The 18,903-nt window shown below is 39.6% G+C and overlaps 1 protein-coding gene across 1 annotated transcript in view; it reads left to right on the top strand.

Annotated features, from left to right (window-relative positions):
- The window catches only part of LOC119545838 (headcase protein), a 97,872-nt gene that overhangs the window by 66,127 nt on the left and 12,842 nt on the right, over window positions 1–18,903 (top strand). Inside the window, exon 3 of the mRNA XM_037851796.1 lies at window positions 17,204–17,392. Coding sequence (XP_037707724.1) covers window positions 17,204–17,392 — 189 coding nt within the window. The remainder of the gene's footprint in view (window positions 1–17,203; window positions 17,393–18,903) is intronic.

The following is an 18,903-nucleotide window of genomic DNA, read 5'->3' on the forward strand; positions in this document are numbered from 1 at the left end:
AGAAGCCAATATCCTGGAACATATAGTATTGAAAATTATTTGTTCTTATGTTAAACAGTTTATTATTAATAATTTAAAATGAATAACGAACAATTAAATGAAAGTTCTTAGAAAAAAGGGGATTTAGAAACACGTAGCTAACCAATATTACTTCCAAAATATTTATTAAAAATTCCAACATGATCTTTTATTCAAAGTGCAACATTGCGAGTTGCAAGTTGCCGGTGTGCAGTTGCTGCCGCCGCCAAAAGCGGCAAATGGCAAAATGTTTTGCAATTTTCGCTGCATTTGCAGACAATAAATTGTTGGGCATTTAATTTGGCCATCGCACAAGGTGGAGTTTTTGGTGGCCAAAGGGGAGGGGCAAGTGGCGAGGGGAGTGGGAGTGCCCCAAGCCGAAAGCCATGTGCAACAAACATCGCATCGGCTATCTCCCTCTTCTGTTTGCGCCAAGTAAATTGATTTGTTGCGGCTCCAAAGGCACGCAGTCAATCAAGCGCGAGTGCTACAATCTATCTGAAAGATCTCAGGCCCCAAACACCCCCGCCTCTGCCCCCCAAAAGGGGGTGGCCCCAGAGGAGGGGGCAAGATGCCACCGGCGCGATAAGAAAATGTTGAGCAACATTGTTGCAAATCGACAAGAAATTGCACTTAAAATTCGCGCGAAAAACTAAATAGAAATAAAACGCTTGTTCAGCGCTTTTTTTGATCCGCTGCCTCGAAAAAATGGCTAAAAATGTCGAGTGCTGAATGCCAAAGTGAGCTAAGCAGCTGAGTGAATGCTGTGCCGTGGAGATTAGGGGGTATATATCTTTATTTATGGGGTTTGTTTTGGGTTTCTGGGGTATAGGAGGAATTTAAAAGATATAAGTAGTTGGAATTAAGCAATCTAGTGAGAGTATTTGCTTAAAAAACTTGTGATTTTATAGTATTGGTCCTTGGAATACGAAAATATTTAGAAATTTTAAAGTTGTATATGGTTAATTCTTATAAATATACATATTTTTTTTTTTACATTTTTTCATGGATTTAGGTTTTTTTTATCAAAAATCTGTGGTTTAATCTCAATAATCTATGTTAATAGTATATGACTATTTCTTATAAATATATATATATTTTTAAAATTATTCATGTTTTTAGGTATAGTTTTATCAAAAGTCTGTGGTTTAATCTATATAATCAGGTCAGTTTCAAGAATAGGATCTCTAATATTTTATGGTTCCAGTTATTTATTTACAAATACCCCTAAACTATATTTCTAATCCTCTAAGTTATATTTTTCTGAACCACAAACCACCTTAACCCACTCAACTCTACTTTTTTGGTGGGTTTTTAAAGCAGCATTTGTCACAGATATTACGCACAGTTGGTAAAGTAAGTTGGCCCGAAGCCACACGGTTCTTCCTGCTCTTAACCCCCCGAAGCCCCCTTTAACCGCTGAGATCCCCAAAGTTTTTGGCATCGTGTGGTGTCATAATCGCCCATGTTCCTCCTCTCTCTCTCTCTCACTCTCTCGCTCTCCATCTCTCTCACACATGTGAGTGCATACGTGCCAATTGTTGTTGCAGTTGCCTCTGCTGCAGCCGCGCTGCCTCTGCCTCTGCCGCAGTCGACGTCGGCTGTTGTCGTTTGGCCGCCATCGCAATAATCTAATGTCAGATAGTTTTGCGGTCGCTAACCCGCCTCGCTTCGACTGCGACGTCGACTGCGGCAGCGACTGCAACTGCAGCGGCACTAAAATGCAAGAGTGTGTGTGAGCGAGAGGAGAGCGGCAGAAATCGAGAAATAGCACAATGCACGCACTCGACTAGCGCCATCTCTGTCGCACTCGCACGTTGTGCAATTAGTTGGTGCGCTGATGAATGCAAATTAGAATTAAAACCGCACAGTGGAGCCAAAAATAATACCCATAAGGGGTCAACTTAATAATGATGATCTCGGGATAATATGTTTTATCTCAAGGTTTTTCTAAAGATATATTGTTTGGGAATACTTCAGAATACAACGATTAAAGCTTTTTAAGTTTAGTGTTTACATGGCGGTTACTTAATATTTATGAGTACATTTAAATGGAATAGAAGACATCTGGCGGATACTTAATTTTTTATTTTATTGGGTTTTAAGACATTTTAGAGGGTTTTAATCCAGCTTTCGAATATTATAGCCTAACTACAGGTAAACCACATTATTTTAGTTTTGCAACATTAGTTAAATAGTGGATACTACAAATATATATTTTTAATTCTTTAAACAGCTTTTCTTATTCTTTTAAGTACAACATTGGTTAGGTTTTAGGATATGTGAATAGATTGTAATTTCAAAGGAAGAATTACTATTAGTTTCGAAAAAAACGATATTCAAAGTCAACCCTTTTTTAATCCTGAACACCTTAACCTGAAATGATTACTAAACATTTTTTTTAAATTATATTTTAAACAAAGTTCCGATGCCAAGTCCTACGATCCACTGTAGCCCGTCTTGGTTCTCATGTAACCGATATTTAATCTGCCATTTGGTTGCGCTCGAGCGTCTCTCCTTCGCCGCGTCGCCAAGAATGTAAGAATGTGGCTCTAAGACGAAGCCTGGCCATAAAAGCAAACAATTGTTGACATCTGCCACACGCTGCTATATGGTACATGGCGTATACCTCGCCTTTTGCCCCGCCACTTTTTAAAACCCCCACCCCACTCGTTTCCTTTCGTTTGTCAGCTTGTCAATCAAGTGGTCGTCTTCCACAATTATCCATTCTAATGACAGCGAAAGACAGAGACAGACTGTTCAAAAGATGGCTAGCACATGTTCGCTTTGACAAAATGCCAGCAAAAATGCCAGCCCGGCATATGCGGCACTTAAATAATTCTCAAAAAAGCAGAAGCCAAAAGGAAAACTTACGAAAAAATCAAGATGTAAAAAAGCGGGGGAAAAACACAAGGAAAAGTCCAACAAAGATGTTAATGTGGTTCGTTGTTTGTGTGAAAATATGTCTAAAATAAATAGTTCTTTGGGTTTTAAGATCAATACATTGGGGTTATCCCTAAAAAAAACAGTTTCTAAAATATGAATATTATCAGATACAATATTCTACATTTTATACTACCATTTCAAAATAAATATTCTACTTGTGTGGGCCATAAACGCCAAGCAACACCTACTTTTGCTTTCAGCATTTTTCAGCTAACGTTTTTATAGCTGCCTACACACTAACCTATCACAATATTTAGCTGAGCAAACAAAGTAAGGGGAGATATGGCACAAAAGTATCATATATATATATATATGTATCTACAAGAGCGATAGAGAAAAAGAGCTTTGTTTGTTTGGTTTTTGATATTTTGGCAGACCAGCCGCAAAGTAGGCAATATCAGGGCCTTAATTTGAATGGCAGTTCGTTGACTTTTTGCCGCCTGTTTGACTTTGTAAATTTGAATCGACGACCGACGACTCTCGGCGCTTTTCCATTTTCATTTTCCATTATCTCCAGCCCGCCGAAAAAGGTTGTGCAATTTTTCCCCCGGGGGTTCGACACCTACCACTTTGAGCTAAGTAAACGTTGGCTGCCGTCGTTGCCGTGGCTTTCTGATGAATGGTGTTTGGCCAAGAGCAAAATTATCATCATCAACGGGGCTCTTTAAGCGGGCCTGCTTCAAGATGAGCCTGCCCATGGGACGTATGCGTAATATTTCTCTTAAATCGCCCCTAATTAATAATGCAAATCGCTGCAGATCGGCGATAAGTTACAGCTTGCTAGTTGCAACAACTCAATTACCAACAGCTGCTGCAGAAATTTTCTTTCGCGTTTTTTTCTCCTTGGGGGCACGAGCGTGTGGCAAGCTTTTTATCGGGAAAATGCGATCAAAAATAACGCCCATAAAGAGGCAGAAAAATACCAAGCATTATTTACGGGCTCAGTGGAAAATTATATGTTTGCTGATTTTTTCAAGCATTGAATCAACAGCAATTGTGCATTTATAACTACAATCTTAAATGTCAAGCAAAAATATTTAAAATTTAGGATGTTTTAGGACTGACAAATAGCTACGATAAGTTGAATATTGAAATATTCTGAATAACTCAAACTTAAATAAATGATTCTTATGTTTCATAGCATATTTTCATGATATTCTAGCTTAAAGTTTGTATAATGATATAACATTATTATACAAAAAAGTTGCCCACAATTTTTAATGATTGTCATAAGATCCCTATTTATTTTAAAAACCGCAAATGCCATCATTATAACATCTGAGTGAGTGCATTTCCCTTTCTGCCCCAATCAAACGTGCTTACTGGCTAAATTATGAGGCGTTTTTAATGGCTTCCTTCATTTGCAGTTGCAGATTTTTGTTCGTTTTGAGTTTCTTCGTCGTGTGGCTCGTAAAAATCGCAAAAAATGCCTTTAAATAGCAGGAAGATGTGGAGAAATCGACTTGCAGTCTGTGCCAAAAGCCAAAAACTTGCACTTCAAGTGAGTCTGCCGTTGAGTTGAGTTCGTCGACGGAGTGTTTTTTGCGGGCTTTTGGCTTTGTACACACAATGTACATATACATTTTGTTCATTCATAAGCGCAGCGGCTGTCGAAACATGCTGATGATGCTGAGATGTTTGAAGTGCCTTTGATGCTCATTTCGTTGGCGTTGGCGAAATGTAAAATGTATTTTAAAACTGGCAGGCGGGGAGGGGTCCGCCTATTGATTTTTACGACCAGCCAAAGGTAAAGTTCATCGAACTGCACACACATGGTGCCGAGTTCGGGTCCTACCTGCAAAAAAAATCGGACCCTCACATGCATATTTTTTCATTAATTTTGGCCTCGAGTTTAGGCGGCAATTAGTCGCATCCGTTGGCTCTCTCGCATAAGTAAATACATTTTGTTTAATTTTATTTTATTTGCTCGTGTTTGTTGGCAAATCTTCAACTCCAGACTTTGTAGAGTCATTGACCAACTTCAGTCCCTAATATATCCCCGTCTCTCTCTCTCTGGACTGTGCTACCCGTCTCTTTCCCCTTTTCCCTGGTGTCCACTTTCTTTTTTTCGCCTTTTTTTGGTTTGTAGGGACAGAGGAGCCTTTCATGTCTGTTTAACTTATTTGACATGGGTCGAAAGAGCTTCGAGAGTGAGAGGGGTATGCCCTATCCCTTTCTAGTCGTCCCCGGCACAGTCCGTCTCTTTCTAGTCGTCTCTGTCTCGTGCTTTCTCTTTCTATAGCCATCCTGGGGCAGTCCATTATGTGCCGGCTTATTTGTTTTAATATTCGCTGCTCGTTTTCTTGCTAGTTTTTGGCCAAAGTCCTTTGCATATCGTGGGGGATAATGGTGTATATATAGTATATAGTCTATACCCCTCTCTCTCTCTATCTCGCTATCTCCTTCTTGGCTTATCGTTAACAGCACATTAAAGGATTTCAAGGCCTTGGGCTGGTGGCAAACATTTTGTGCACCACAAACATTTTGCTTATTGACTTTGTTGCCACTTTGACGCCTTATCGCCCATCTACATGGCTATATCTTGTAGCTGCCGTCTGGATTTCTGGAAGTCTGCTGCCAGACAGGGAGAAATGGGGGGTATTATCATCTATATGTATATGTGGAGTACGGGATGTGGAGGGTCCAGAGGCAGACAAACATTTCCGCTCTGCTGGACGCCTATGGTCACGTGCCGCTTTCGGGATTTAACTTGCTCTTCGATTTTGTTTGTCGGGGATTTCACTTCCTCTCAGCCATCAAGGACACAAGTTGCCAGTCGCAATAATCAATAAGCTTAGCCCCAGAAAAGTTGGTTAATTTATAGCTAATTGAATAAGATATTAAAAGAATTAAAAATTCCATTTTCAGTAAGTACTGTTGTTCTAATCAAGGAATTTTTATAGTTTCAACGTTTGATTTGCTCAAAATATTACAATCTGTTCTACTACTAAGGTTTTTGTCTCAATATCTCTAAAGTTAAACCTTAAATCTTCCACATCTTATCCAAGTCGTTGGTTCGGTCGCTTAAATTTCATTAAACTAATCCATCAGCAGTTCAATGATGGATTTCCCTTCAGAATATCCTACGTCTCTCTCAAACCCCCCGTCATTATCTCTTTTGTCTGCATTTCAATCAAAAATTTGCCTTGGCTTTGCGCAAAAACAATTGAGTTTGTCTCGGCTTGAGTGGGCGATGGATTTGGGATAGATAGGTTCACGCTTAAGGATTCTCCTCCTGGCCATCCCAGCACTTCCTCACCCTTTCCACCTGAGTCCTGGACACGCCCCAATTGTGTTTTTGGCATTGTCGCGGGCTGTGTCTGACAACAACTCTCGGCAGACGCCACTTGTCACGGGTCCTCTTTCCGTTTTCCTACTTCCAAAGTTCAGCGGGAGCTTTCTTTAGAAGGATAGTCGTCTATATGGAAGGTGTCTTCCTTGAACACGAAAAAAAAAATTCAATTTTAAAACACGTGAGCGAATGTCTAGTTTATCAATTATAAACCTTACCCATTATCACGTTTATCAAATATCATATTCATCCATTAACTAGTTTTTCAATTATCATATTTACCTATTATCAGGTTTATCAATTATCATAATTATCTATTTTAAGTTTATCCATTATCATATTTATCAAATATCTTATTTATCTATTGTGAAGTTTTTTAATTATCATATTTATCTATTTTAAGTTTATCCATCATCATATTTATCAAATATCTTATTTATCTATTATCAAGTTTATAAATTATCATATTTATCTATTTTAAGTTTATCCATTATCATATTTATCAAATATCTTATTTATCTATTGTCAAGTTTTTCAATTATCATATTTATCTATTCAAAGTTTCTCCATTATCATATTTATCAAATATCTTATTTATCTATAATCAAGTTTATCAATTATCATATTTATTATTTTAAGTTTATCCATTATCATATTTATTAAATATCTTATTTATCTATTATCAGGTTTATGAATTATTCATCATTGAACATCACCGTTTATTCCTTACTAATTAAATACCCAATGTATCATTTACAATATTTTACGTGAACCTATGATATAAATTTAGATAATTCTAGCATTTGAATAGAGTTTGCTCCTGTGTAGTTCTCCTGCATTTTAAGTGCTCGCAGTGGCTCCTTCTAGGCCACCTTCAGATCCTTAACTTGAACCTGCCCAACCCATCGCTTGTGTTAATGTCACTTGGCAAACTTTCGCTGCATCGTCGTCGTCTTCGTCGACGTCATTGTCTCATGTGCCTCCTCTCTTCTCCCGTAGAATCCCGTAGAATTCCGCCATCCAAAACTTCTCCCCCCGCGATTTGTCCCGGTCGTTATCTATTGCTGGCAACGACAGGCAGCATTGATTTAATGACATTGATGGGGCGCCACTCCCCCATAGACTCCTCTTTTTCCCCCTACATTATTCTCCTCTTGATGCTTTATTTATTGATTTAACTTTGCAATATCGCTGGCATATCCTTTCTCTCCTTTTTTTTTTTGCTTTATTTGGCGCACTTAACGCGTTTTTGTATCCTTGAATGGATTTCCTTTTTATTTCTGCAGCGCCGGCAAAATTTATGCGCTGCCTTTGCTATCAGCCAGCTCCTCTCCTTTGATCCCTAAGCTTCTTTTAAATAAATATCCAAAAAAAAAGAGGAATCTTAGTTGAGTAGTGCATTGAACTTGTCCTTGCAGCACTTGCCTTTATTGCCTTTTATTGGTTTTTGATTTGTCTTTTACCTTCTTTTTTGCCTTCCCCTTAAGTATTGTTTTGTTATTTTCTGTTCATTAGCCATAAGCAGCTCAAGTCGAATTGGGAAAATCTCAGTCGACGGAGTGATTGCAAAAATTAATTAACGAAGGGCCACGCCCCCTGACTTTTTTTTTGAAAAAGCCATGATACGCCCTTTTCATGTCTTGTGTCTGCTGAATTTTTTGTTAGCTGCTCTGTTGTGCCCTTTATTTATTTATTTCGGTACTCGGTATTTCGGGATTCATTTAGGGATTCACTGTCTATCATTCTCTGCGAGTGTAATGAAATTATCCTGCGTGCTTCAAATTCCCTCTTATCCTTATCCCCTGGACAAGTTCAAAATTCGTCCTTCAATCCTGAACCGTGACTGAATCCCGAGCCTTATGAAAAAATAAAGGCACCAGACGAGAGTCGCCTGCAATTTAATTACTCTGTGGCTTGCTGTTGGAAAACAGTTTGCTTATGTATGTGGGTATCCTTTTGGCATAGCTGGAAGCCCAGGAATTTGCTTTTCATAAAAGGAGAGTCAAGCACCTGGGCAACTCAAACTCAAACGCAAACTAAACTGACTGACCCGCACACATGACGTCTGACCAATGCAATTTGTAAGCATTTTTGTGCCCCCAGCTCAACTCAGCTCGAATGTTCATTAGTTTGATTACCCCAAAAATGGAGTTGCAAAAGGACCAAGGGGACTGACGAACGGTGTAGTATCCTTTGGACCGCCCGAAACATATGCAATGAAAAATTCAGAAACGCAATCAGAAAATTTACCCCGAGTTGATAGCACTTTGAACTTTAAGCCATTACCAGAAAAAAAGGACATGAACAACTTGACAAAAGCTGTGGGCCAACAAACCAGCGAAAGTTTGCCGAGGAGTTATGGCAAAGGGACTTCACCTCCGATGCATTGAAAGAAATAATATAGGTTATATAGGGTTTTTAAATGTTATTTAAATATTTCAATCATTTATATGACTTTTTCCTTACAAGTTTTGATACAAAATATATTATAGCATACTTTTAGGTACCTTAACAAGTGGTTTCAAAGATGTAATAAATTCTATTGCTTACTTTTAGACACCTTTATAGGAGATTTCAAAAAGGTAGTTGGTTTTGTTAATTTTTCATAGCTTGCTGTTGAATTAATTTAATTTTTTTAATTCTTTTGAATTTTAATGGATTTTTTGAGTGCATTACTAACGTTCGTGATGCTGGCCATGTGCTTTAAATCATTTTCATTTTCAGCTGAGCGCTGACAGCAGCTGTGGCTGTTGTTCCTTTCGGATCCTCCTCCAGACTCGCAAGACCTGCGTCCTGTCTTCCAACTCCAGGACCCTCCTCCATCTGTTCCTTGGTCATTGTCCTGCGCTGATTTCTGTTTTTGGCTGTTCAACTTGGCTGTGTTCCTTCTCCTGCCGTCTGGGCCAAAAAGCACTTATCGCACCTTGTTTAGTCAGTTAAACTGTCAACTTGGACGAGAGCAGTTTTTTAACCCCTCACTCACTCACTCACTAAGATTTCCCCGCCATTTCCACGCTTTTCTTGATTAATTGCAATTTGTGTGCGCTGTGTTGTTGATGAAGTTTTTAGTGTCCAACAAAGTGCTGTATTTTCCGAGAGGGCCGGGGGCCCTGGCTAATTATTAATGTAAATGTTTTCACTTTTAATAGAAGCTCAGCCGCGCCCTCTCCGTCTGGGTCAGTTTTTCTGTTTTTTGGGGGCGGTACGCTCTTAATTGCCGTTAAACATGCAGCTTACATGGCCATTGGCCAGCTTTAAATTGAATAGGATGGTGGGGAAAAGGACTTTCCATTTCGCTGGAAAATCCCCCTCGTTTCTCCGTCTGAATTGTGGCAGGTGTCATTATCCTTGCGGCTCATATGCGAGACGACGCCGACGAGGAGCTTGTGCTCTTTAATTAGAAATGCTAATGAGCCAAAGCTCCCAGCCAAAAAAGCTACTTAGCGATGTTAGTGACACCTTCGAAAGTGATTCAACCTCAGATGGAAGTCGTGAAGAGGGGGGGTTTTCCAGGATTTCAGGGATTTCGGTGGCATATATAGAGAGCATTGTCTCTGTTTTCGTTCCTTTGTGGCACGATTAGCGCTCTTGATGAGCAGCAGAAAAGTTGATATCATCGCCATATCATCACATGAGTTCGGGGGGAACAGGGATGGGTATGGTTCGATTTTAAAGGAAACTGGAAGAACTAGTTCTGTGTCTTCAAGAAATGTTGGGAACATTTTAAAGTTAGAAAGGAACATGCAACTATATTTATAAAGATACCTAAGAGCCAGAAGTGGGATGATGCATCTTAGAGGGAAAACTTAAATTAAGAAATATATTGAATATAGAAGTAGAGGTATGAATTTAGGGAGATATAGTTATACCCAAATTTATGTTTCATTCAGATATTCACTTTTATCCCATCAGCCACATTTGGTGATCCAAACAGAACCTTAAAATTCGGGCTTAGTATTGCCAAATTGATTAGATTTTAAAGAATTTGTATTGTACTTTGTAGTACCTTTGGAACTGGTTCTCCCTCAGAAAATCCTTCAGATCCTTCGAGTGCCAAATAAGCCCTCATTGAGGTGCAGCCACAAGGGCCCTCGTCATTTATTGGCCTTTAGAGCGGCATCGAGTGCAGTGGCTTCTAGCTCCGTCTCTGTCTGTCTGTCTGTCCAACTGTTTGCCCATCTCTTTCACACTCCCGCTGTCTGTCTCTTTCACTTTTGGTTTGTGTGCTGTATTTTCTGGCTAAAAGGACGAATAAGGAGGGGGAATTGTGGTGTCGGGGATTGGAGGTTTTTAATGTCGTGTTTATTTTGACATTTTCATTATGTGCGTATCTTGTTTGTGGCTAAGTGTGTGTGTGTGTGTATATTCATTCATTGTCTGCGTCTGGCTGCGTTTTTTATGGTTGCCACCCACCTCCTTTTTGGCCTTCACTTGAGCTTTTGTTTGGAGTCAAAACCCCCCTTTTAATTATATTATTTTGAACCTTTAACCTGGAAATGTTAAAGTTTTCCCAACAGAGTTGAATGCATTTGTTTTCGTTCTGTTTTTTTTTGGGTGGCGGAGACTTGCATTTGAAATGGAATTCTTAAAAACTTTCCTTCGCAGTTGCCTATCGAGTGTCCTTTTTGGCCAGAAAGGAAAAAGTTTTTCGTCTCTTTTGTTTTAATCAAACTTTGGCCCCTACTCCGTACTTTTTTTTTGCTGTTTTCAAGCTTACAACTTTTCCCTGAGGTTAGAATTTCCACGCTTTTCCTCTTTTGTATTGTAATTAAAATGCAGACGACTGTCTTTGCTCCTTTTTCTTTACTCCTCTATTTACTATTTTTGCATTTCTTTCTACTTTTTTCAGCCAGCTTGGCTGTGTGGCAATTATAAAGATATGCTCCAAATGAGTTCCATTCCAAGCCATTTCTTAGGCGATAAAAATTACAGCAAATGCTTGAGAAAAAATAGAAAAACGCCTGGAAAAAGGCAAATTTAATTAGGTTCAACTGGGTTCCTCACCCTTTCAGGCGATCAATTGGTGGGCAAATGCAACCGTCTCAGTTTGTTGACTTCCACTTGGCCCTACTCTTATCTGTATTTCCCCATTTCCTCCCCATTTCCCCCAACTATTTGCACTTCGAAATGGAGGCCTGTCCACGGGTTATATATGCCCGACTATTTCTGTTGTTGACAGCACTTATCGCCTGGAGTTGGAAAAAGTCTAGTTCGGTTGAGGTTCATTGATCCGTGGGTGCGATAAGGCCTCGAGGGAGCTACAAATGGGTGTTTAACCCTGGAAAGCTAGTGATACTGAGAATATTTTAACGAAAAACTATGCAGGCTGTGCGAATTTAAAAAAAAATCGAATAATCAATTTTAAAGGTGTCCAAAAGTAGGCAACAAAATAATTAATCGGAGTTCTAAGTTTATTGGTGCCTACTTTTAGAAAGCTATTTAAGTGATTTGAAAATCTAATGATATTTTTGAGCTCATTAGTAATTATTAATTTTTTAAAATCTAAAATCGTTTTAATGTAATTATGTCGACTCTATAGCAGCGCACATAACGCATACGCACCGTTGCCAAGTTGATAAGCAGCTCGCTAGCCAAGTAAAACAAATAGAAACCCCTCGTCTTTGCTGTTATATAAACAACAGAGTGAGTTGCATCACATCACCTCCCGAGTCGAAGCGATACATATGTTTGCTTGCCTTAAAGCATCAGGGGGGATTAAGTTAAGTGGAAGAAATTACACCAAAGAGGATACACTTACTCTTTCTCTTTCGGTTTCCCCGGCTTTCCCCCGAGAGAAATGGCTTACAGTTCGTTTAGTTTTTGGCTGCTAATGTCGTGGGGATTAAGTTCGAATCAAAGCAATGTACTGTGACTCCGTAAAATGCAGCTTGAAAAGATATATAGAGAGAGAGAAAGAGGGGAAAAAAACTGCGAGTGCCTTAAAAAATAATTAAACAATTAAGTTTAGCAAGAGCACCATAATAAAACTATTAACTGCCACTGAATGCATTTAAATTGCTTGCTTAGTGCGAAAAATGCGGGGGCGTTTTGGAGTATGCGGATCCAATAACCATCAATGTCTGGCGAATGTCTGGGAGATGCCTTTGAAATTTGCTTTTCATACCGAAATAATTGTTATGCCCGAGAATAAAGTTTAAAGTGGAGGACAAGCCAAGGAAAAATATAAAAAAAATAAGGGAAAGGAGCCTCGCGGCGGGATGCAGTTCAATAAACTGCGAATAAAAAGGCAAAAGCATGCTTTCAGGCGCTTCTTGCTTGGAGAAAAATGAAATTGGAAATTGCATTTGTTTTTGGCTTTTGCCTTATACATAAAGCCCTCTTCTTGGCCAATCGAAGAAAGCCATTATGCCACAGCACATTGAACGCACGATAAATAACGAGGGACCCAAAGTCCAGTCTAGGGCAACACAAGGGCCAAATACAATTTATTTGCAAATTGATATTTAAAGGTCAGAAGGATACTAACCGGCCAAGAGCAGCTTAGGGCCATCAAAAGCATTTGGCTAATGGCAAATGCAAAAGATGCAAAAGTACGAACATACATATATTGGAGGGCGGAGAAATTAAAATTTGTTTTTGGACCGCTTCCAGTGAAAGGAAAATTTTGCTTATGACAGGGGGACATCAAAAACTTGGCACAGGATATGGCCAAGAGTTTGAGAGGGGGGCAAAAAGTTTCTTGAACTCGCCAAAAAGCGAACGCAGCTTATCAAAAAAACATTTCCACTGCGCCGCCTAATGAAGTTATAACCCAGACAAACCCTGACTAGATATGCAAAGCTCTTTCTTCCTCCTCCCTGCCCCTCTGTTATTATTTTTTGTGTACTTTTATTTTGCAATTGTGTCGCGCATTTGAATTAAGTGCAAATGACATGAGATTTTCAGGGGGAAAACAATGCGAATAGCAGCTGCCTCTTAGGAGTTGCAACCCCTCGACAAGCTTTTAAGCCACTTCACAGTTGTACTACAGAGTGCAGTGCGTCCCCTCGGCTTTTCCCCGTCGACTTTTCCCTTTGACTTGGCTCCTGGCACTCCTTTTGCTTGTTTTCCCTCCGTTTCGGTGCAGTTTTCATTGTCTGGCTTGGTACTTTTTGAATTTATTGAAATGTTTGTTTGTCTGCAATGCTCTGCGGTACAGAGAAAAAAATGTTATATGATGTTTAATTAATTTTAAGATTTTAGGAATGCAAATTCACATATTATTCTCTGTGAACCTTTCCCGAATTTCGGTTTTTGATTTCACATTTTTACGCCATACACAATTCGCTGCAGAGCGACCTTTCTGAAAAAATACTCTGTTTTTTATATATATATAAATCTTTTTTTGTTAAAAATAAATATTTATATTTAATTAAAGGTTTTTCCTTAAATTTTCTCTGTGCAGTTGTTGCCTGGTTGCATTGTTGCTGGCGTTTTTCACCGCCCTCTAATTTTCCATGCCTCCTGTTTATATTTCCTAGGATATCCTGCACAGCTGCGCCTGGCGGTATGCTATGTTTTTTCTTGTTGTCATTTGCTGCATTTGTTGTCGCAAAATATTATTACTCCATTTCATTTATAAAAGTGCTGCTGCCCCCTCTTCGGGATTTACCCACTGCAATTTCATTTCATTGTCAGTGTCTTGTGTTTTGTATTTGGTATTTTGTATTTTGTATTTGTCTTGCTGGTTGGAGAGGAGACGTCGTTGTTTGCCATTGTTGCTGGCTTGTCATTGGCTTTAACTCCTAATCCACAGGTCACATCTGGCCCATTGATCAAAGTGTCTTTCTGAGGAGACAGCAAACTTATTCCGCTGCTTAAATTAAGCACCTAGCACCACGCCCACTTTGCCGCACACAGCCCACGAGGACTGTCAGTTCGGCCGATGACAATTTTCAAATTTATTCTGCCATTTCTTTTGTCTTTCGTGTGGCAAATAACGCCTACGGCTCTTCGAATGCGGAAAAACCATTTAAAGCGCAGACAATTTTTCAATTTCCCCACACACACACGCGATTGACAATTGAGAACAAACAGTTTTTCCGGGTTAATAAAATAGTTTTTCCTCGCAGTTACGCCCACGTTGACTAATGAAGAATTTTCCTGCTCTTTAAGCGGATAGAAAAAGGTAACCGATGCGATGGCTGGGGAAATTGGAGGCTCACATGTTTGCTTACTGTCTGCACAAACACTCGGCGAAAACTCACAAAGCCAAATTGGAATATTAAACACTTTTATTAACTTTCGCATAAAGCTTAAAGAAGCCAAAAAAAAATAGGTGGAGGCAGGAAAATTCTCTGGATGAAATATTTATGGCTGGCATTTTTAATGGATTAATAGAAGTAGTAGCTCTCTCGACTTCCGTCAGCACTTAAGCCAAGAAATGCCATTTAATTTAATGTGTTTATGAAAAGCCCAGCACTTTGAGGCCAAACTAAAGGGAATCGAATTCGAATTCAATTGAATTGTAGTAGTTTCCAGAGCCCATTGTCTTTTGGTCTCTTGGTTTTTGGGGTGTGGCGAGCGAAAAACCTTTTTGATTTGTTGCCCCAGTGAGTTTGGGTGTTGATATTTATTATGGTCGAGAGGAAGTGCTGCCTGATTTATGCGTCCAAGGGAAGTGACAACTCAATGGCTTCATTAGTGTCCTCCGATAGAGTCCTGGATAAAGCCTTCAGTTCGAGAAAGTGTCGGGAGTTTATTGCACTTCGACTTTTGACTTCTGCCATGGGGCCATGAAAAGTTGTTGCGCTCACCAGAAGATAATCTGAAATTTTGGCAATAATAATTTCATGCTTATAATTTGTTCAAGTTCCCCGATGCGGTTTTGCCAAAACTTTGCACACGCGACTCTCATAAATTATGAAGAGGAGCGGAGGTCCTCAATCCTTTGGCCCCGTCTCGAAGTTCATTCTCTGTTTTTGGCCAACGACCGTCATCTCAGAAGAACTCAACTGAGCGCAGATGAAATTAGCAAATCGTCACGTAGCCAACAAGAAGAGGGAAAATATTTATGGCTCCAACAGAGAAAAAAGTCAGGGTATAGCATACTGGCTTAATGTTCAAATATAATTTAAATTAGGGTTTATGTGTGTATACTGCACGTGTGTCGGCAGAGAGGCAGCAGATTAAAATATTTTTGAGAATTAAGGATACAACGAAATATTATCAATATATTGTTTAAAAATTATACTATTACTTATAGTAAATGTAGGTGTATACTGTGCATGTGGCGGCAGAGAGGCGGCAGTTAATAATCTTGCTGTATATTAAGGATGAAAAGAAAGATTATAACTATATATATAAATTATGTTATTACTTATAGTAAATGTAGGTGTATACTGTGCATGTGTCGGCAGAGATGCGGCAGATAGAAAGAAAAAACAGCAGATACGTATCGAAGAAAGCGTTTTAAAATTACTTTATTATTTTTGAGGAATCAAAATAAGATTTCATACAATGTCAACTATTTTTTTCTGTGTAGCGAAAACCGAAAAATGCAAAAAGCCCGGCCAAGGCTTGATGGAATGTGCGGTACATGTGCGTCTGCATGCTTTTTATTTCACTTTTTGGCCATGCAAAGAGCGATAGAGAAGAAGAAAAAGATTATTGCTGCATTTGAGTTGCCTGTGCTATCTGGGCTATTGTTATTGTCCGTAATCCCAGACAAGCACCACTCACCCACAGATACGCACATTCTCCTTGAGCAATCAACTTAATTGCTTTAGCAACTCACCCCGAGATTCTGTGCCGGGATTCTTCTTTTGTTTAATGAGTGAAAATTGTGCCTCGTATCGCTTACGCGGGGAAATTTTCTTCCAATTTCCCCCTGCTTTTCTGCTTTTTCGGCATGCAAACATTCATTAATCGAATCCGTTGTTTTGCGAACAATGTTGGGAGTTGATTTTATTGTTGCAAAGATTTATGAGCTCTCGGGTCCCCCAAGAAGTTGGCAAACATACAAACATTGCAATGTCGGCCCCGTGCAAATATTAATTTGTTGATTATTTAGCTCGAGAGGCGGGACCGAGCGAAAAGAGTGTCATCTCCGTTGGAACACAAAAGTTCTGGGTAAATATTGGCAAGAGTTTCCAAGGGGTTTCAAGCCATATTAAAAGTGCATTAAACCTGTCCCAGAAAGACATTCCTCGGCTGCAATTGATTGGCACTACGTGTCCTTTGCCTTAATTTCGATACATTCGAATGTCATTCTCTAGTAAATTATTCAGCCTGGTCGGAACCCACCACCCCCGATCTCTATAAGTCTGAGTGCTGTTATTCCGTCTGGTCAGGTGCCGGACCATCGTCAATTACCCAAACAGAGTCACAAATATTCCCTCATCATTGGGTTAGTTGGCTCTGATTGGCGGTGGCCCGAACTATTCCCACTTTAGTCATATATTTCGTGGATCCTTTCAACACCTTTTGGCTTTTTGACGGCTTTATTACCAGGTGGGAATGGAAAATGTACTGGTTTGAGTCCATCTGCCGGCTCGCCATATTGATTATCGATTTGGGAATTGGCCTGGACTGTTGCTTGGCTGACTGACTTAACTTGGCTATACACCTACATATACACCTGGCTGTCCTGTGTGCATTCAATTTGGGCAACGTGTTAGCCACTTTGGCTTAGACAAGTTACCCGCTCTGTTTTCCCTGGCACGTTTGGATTTTATGGTTCATTTGTTGGCGCTTAGACGCTGGCTGGTTGCCTCGTTTAGTCCCTCGGCAGACATATATTGGAAATGTTCATTGGACCACCGGCTTCGAGTTGGAATTCGGTGGTTTTAGGGTAAACGAACTTTATTTCGGTATTTTTGTTCCCTACTTTATGTCTGCATATTATTTTTGGGACGATGTAGAGCTGTGTTTCCTAAGATTATACCTTTTATAATATTTCAAATTGAAATACAAATATTTATATTAATTTTCTCTTATATTTTCCAGATCGAGGACGAGGGCAACCATGGCAATGATGAGACGCGCCTCTTCATCCTCTCCTCGCTGGCCCAATCCCAGATGAGCCGGGTGGCCTGCATTTTGTGCGAGGAGCCGCTGCTCGTTTTCGATCGCTATCCCCTGGTCGATGGCTCCTTCTTCCTGAGTCCCAAGCAGCATTCCAGCGGCTGTATTGAGGTGAGTACCGATCTAGTAAATCTATAACCCAAGTCCTATTCTCAGAAAAATGATCTAGTTTGATCTATAATGATCTATTGTTATATAACCTACAGGGATAAAGTCATTCTTAATTAAAAGGCATGAACAACAATTTTCCAAAAATTTATTTATCTGAAAGATAAGAAAAAATATATTTTTTTAATAAAAACATATACTATTATGTGACTAAAAAGTATTTTAATTATTTTTCTGTGACTAAAAAATATCATAAATATTTTTCAGTAATATATAAACTATGTTAACTTGTTTTATAAAGTAACAAATTAACGCATAAATTATTTGGTTCAGATATGAAGTGAAATTCCCTTGTTTTACCCCAAGTTATAGTTTTCTTTCTGTGTACTCATCATTTATTAAACGTCAAATGTGGCATGGCAACCTCTTCCACACCCACGACCACGCAGCTTTCACTCGCCCACGTGCCCCCGAGAACTTTCAGCTGCAATTAGCGGGGCACACTACTCCATCTCCTTCATTTCGAGTCGCCTCCGACCGCCAGCCACTCCTATTTTCCGTATTTTTTTTCCCATTTTTTCTGGGGACAGACAGACCCCGCAATTTATGACCCATTTAAGTCAGCGTAATTACGCCAGCGCCCCAAAGAAGAGCCGGGGCAAGACTGCATTTTGCAGTTTGCTGTTTGCAGCTTGCACATTTTGCATTTCTCATATGGAGGTACTACACGCACGACCTACGCTTCCATGGGCTTTATATTTTCCCCGATTTCCCTGCCTTTTCCCTAGCCGCCTGTCAGTCTCGCTATATCCCTCTTTTCCCCCGACTTCTGGGGGCTTTAAATTAAGCCTGGATTTATAATTCATTGCCAGCTGCTGCTGCTGCAATCGGAATTGGCTCCTTTGTATGTGCCTCTGCTCCCTTGACTTTGACTTCGGTACTGCAATTCCGCAGTCTTCTGTTCGTGGGCGGCCAACGGCAATCTCCTGGGCAAGTTTATGCATTTTGCATTTTATTTGAAATTATTATGTCGCGTCGCAGTGGCAGCTCCTCCACTTTCACCCCTTTTCCCTCTGAGTCCTTGGCCTTTTGTCAGGAGGCATGCAAGAATGCGCTCAATTCTCTGGGAAAAAACCCCTCGCCTCCCCGCCCTTTCACAGAAAGAGGAAAGTTGATACCCTAACAATAGAAGCCGTTTGCTAACTGGCGGTTTATTTGCCTTGCCAAGGCTTTGAAGGGTATTTAAATAGGAAAAAATAAATATAATTCCTTTGCAAGTTTGTTAGCAAAAGGAAAACTGTCTCACAAAAGGATCTTTGGTAGTCTGTTTGCCTACTGAGCATTTTCAAGGATTACCCATTACTTTAGTGAGGGATTTTTTAAAAGTAATGCATAAGCTCCTTACATATTTTCTTTACATTTTGTACTTGTACATTTTTTTTTTAAATTTAACTCTTGATTGAACCTTGTATTATCCAACTATTTTAAGCCTGACAATTGCTGGAATATTTTAA

Source organism: Drosophila subpulchrella, chromosome 3R (genome assembly GCF_014743375.2).
Source record: "Drosophila subpulchrella strain 33 F10 #4 breed RU33 chromosome 3R, RU_Dsub_v1.1 Primary Assembly, whole genome shotgun sequence".
NCBI classification, from domain to species: Eukaryota; Metazoa; Arthropoda; class Insecta; order Diptera; family Drosophilidae; genus Drosophila; species Drosophila subpulchrella.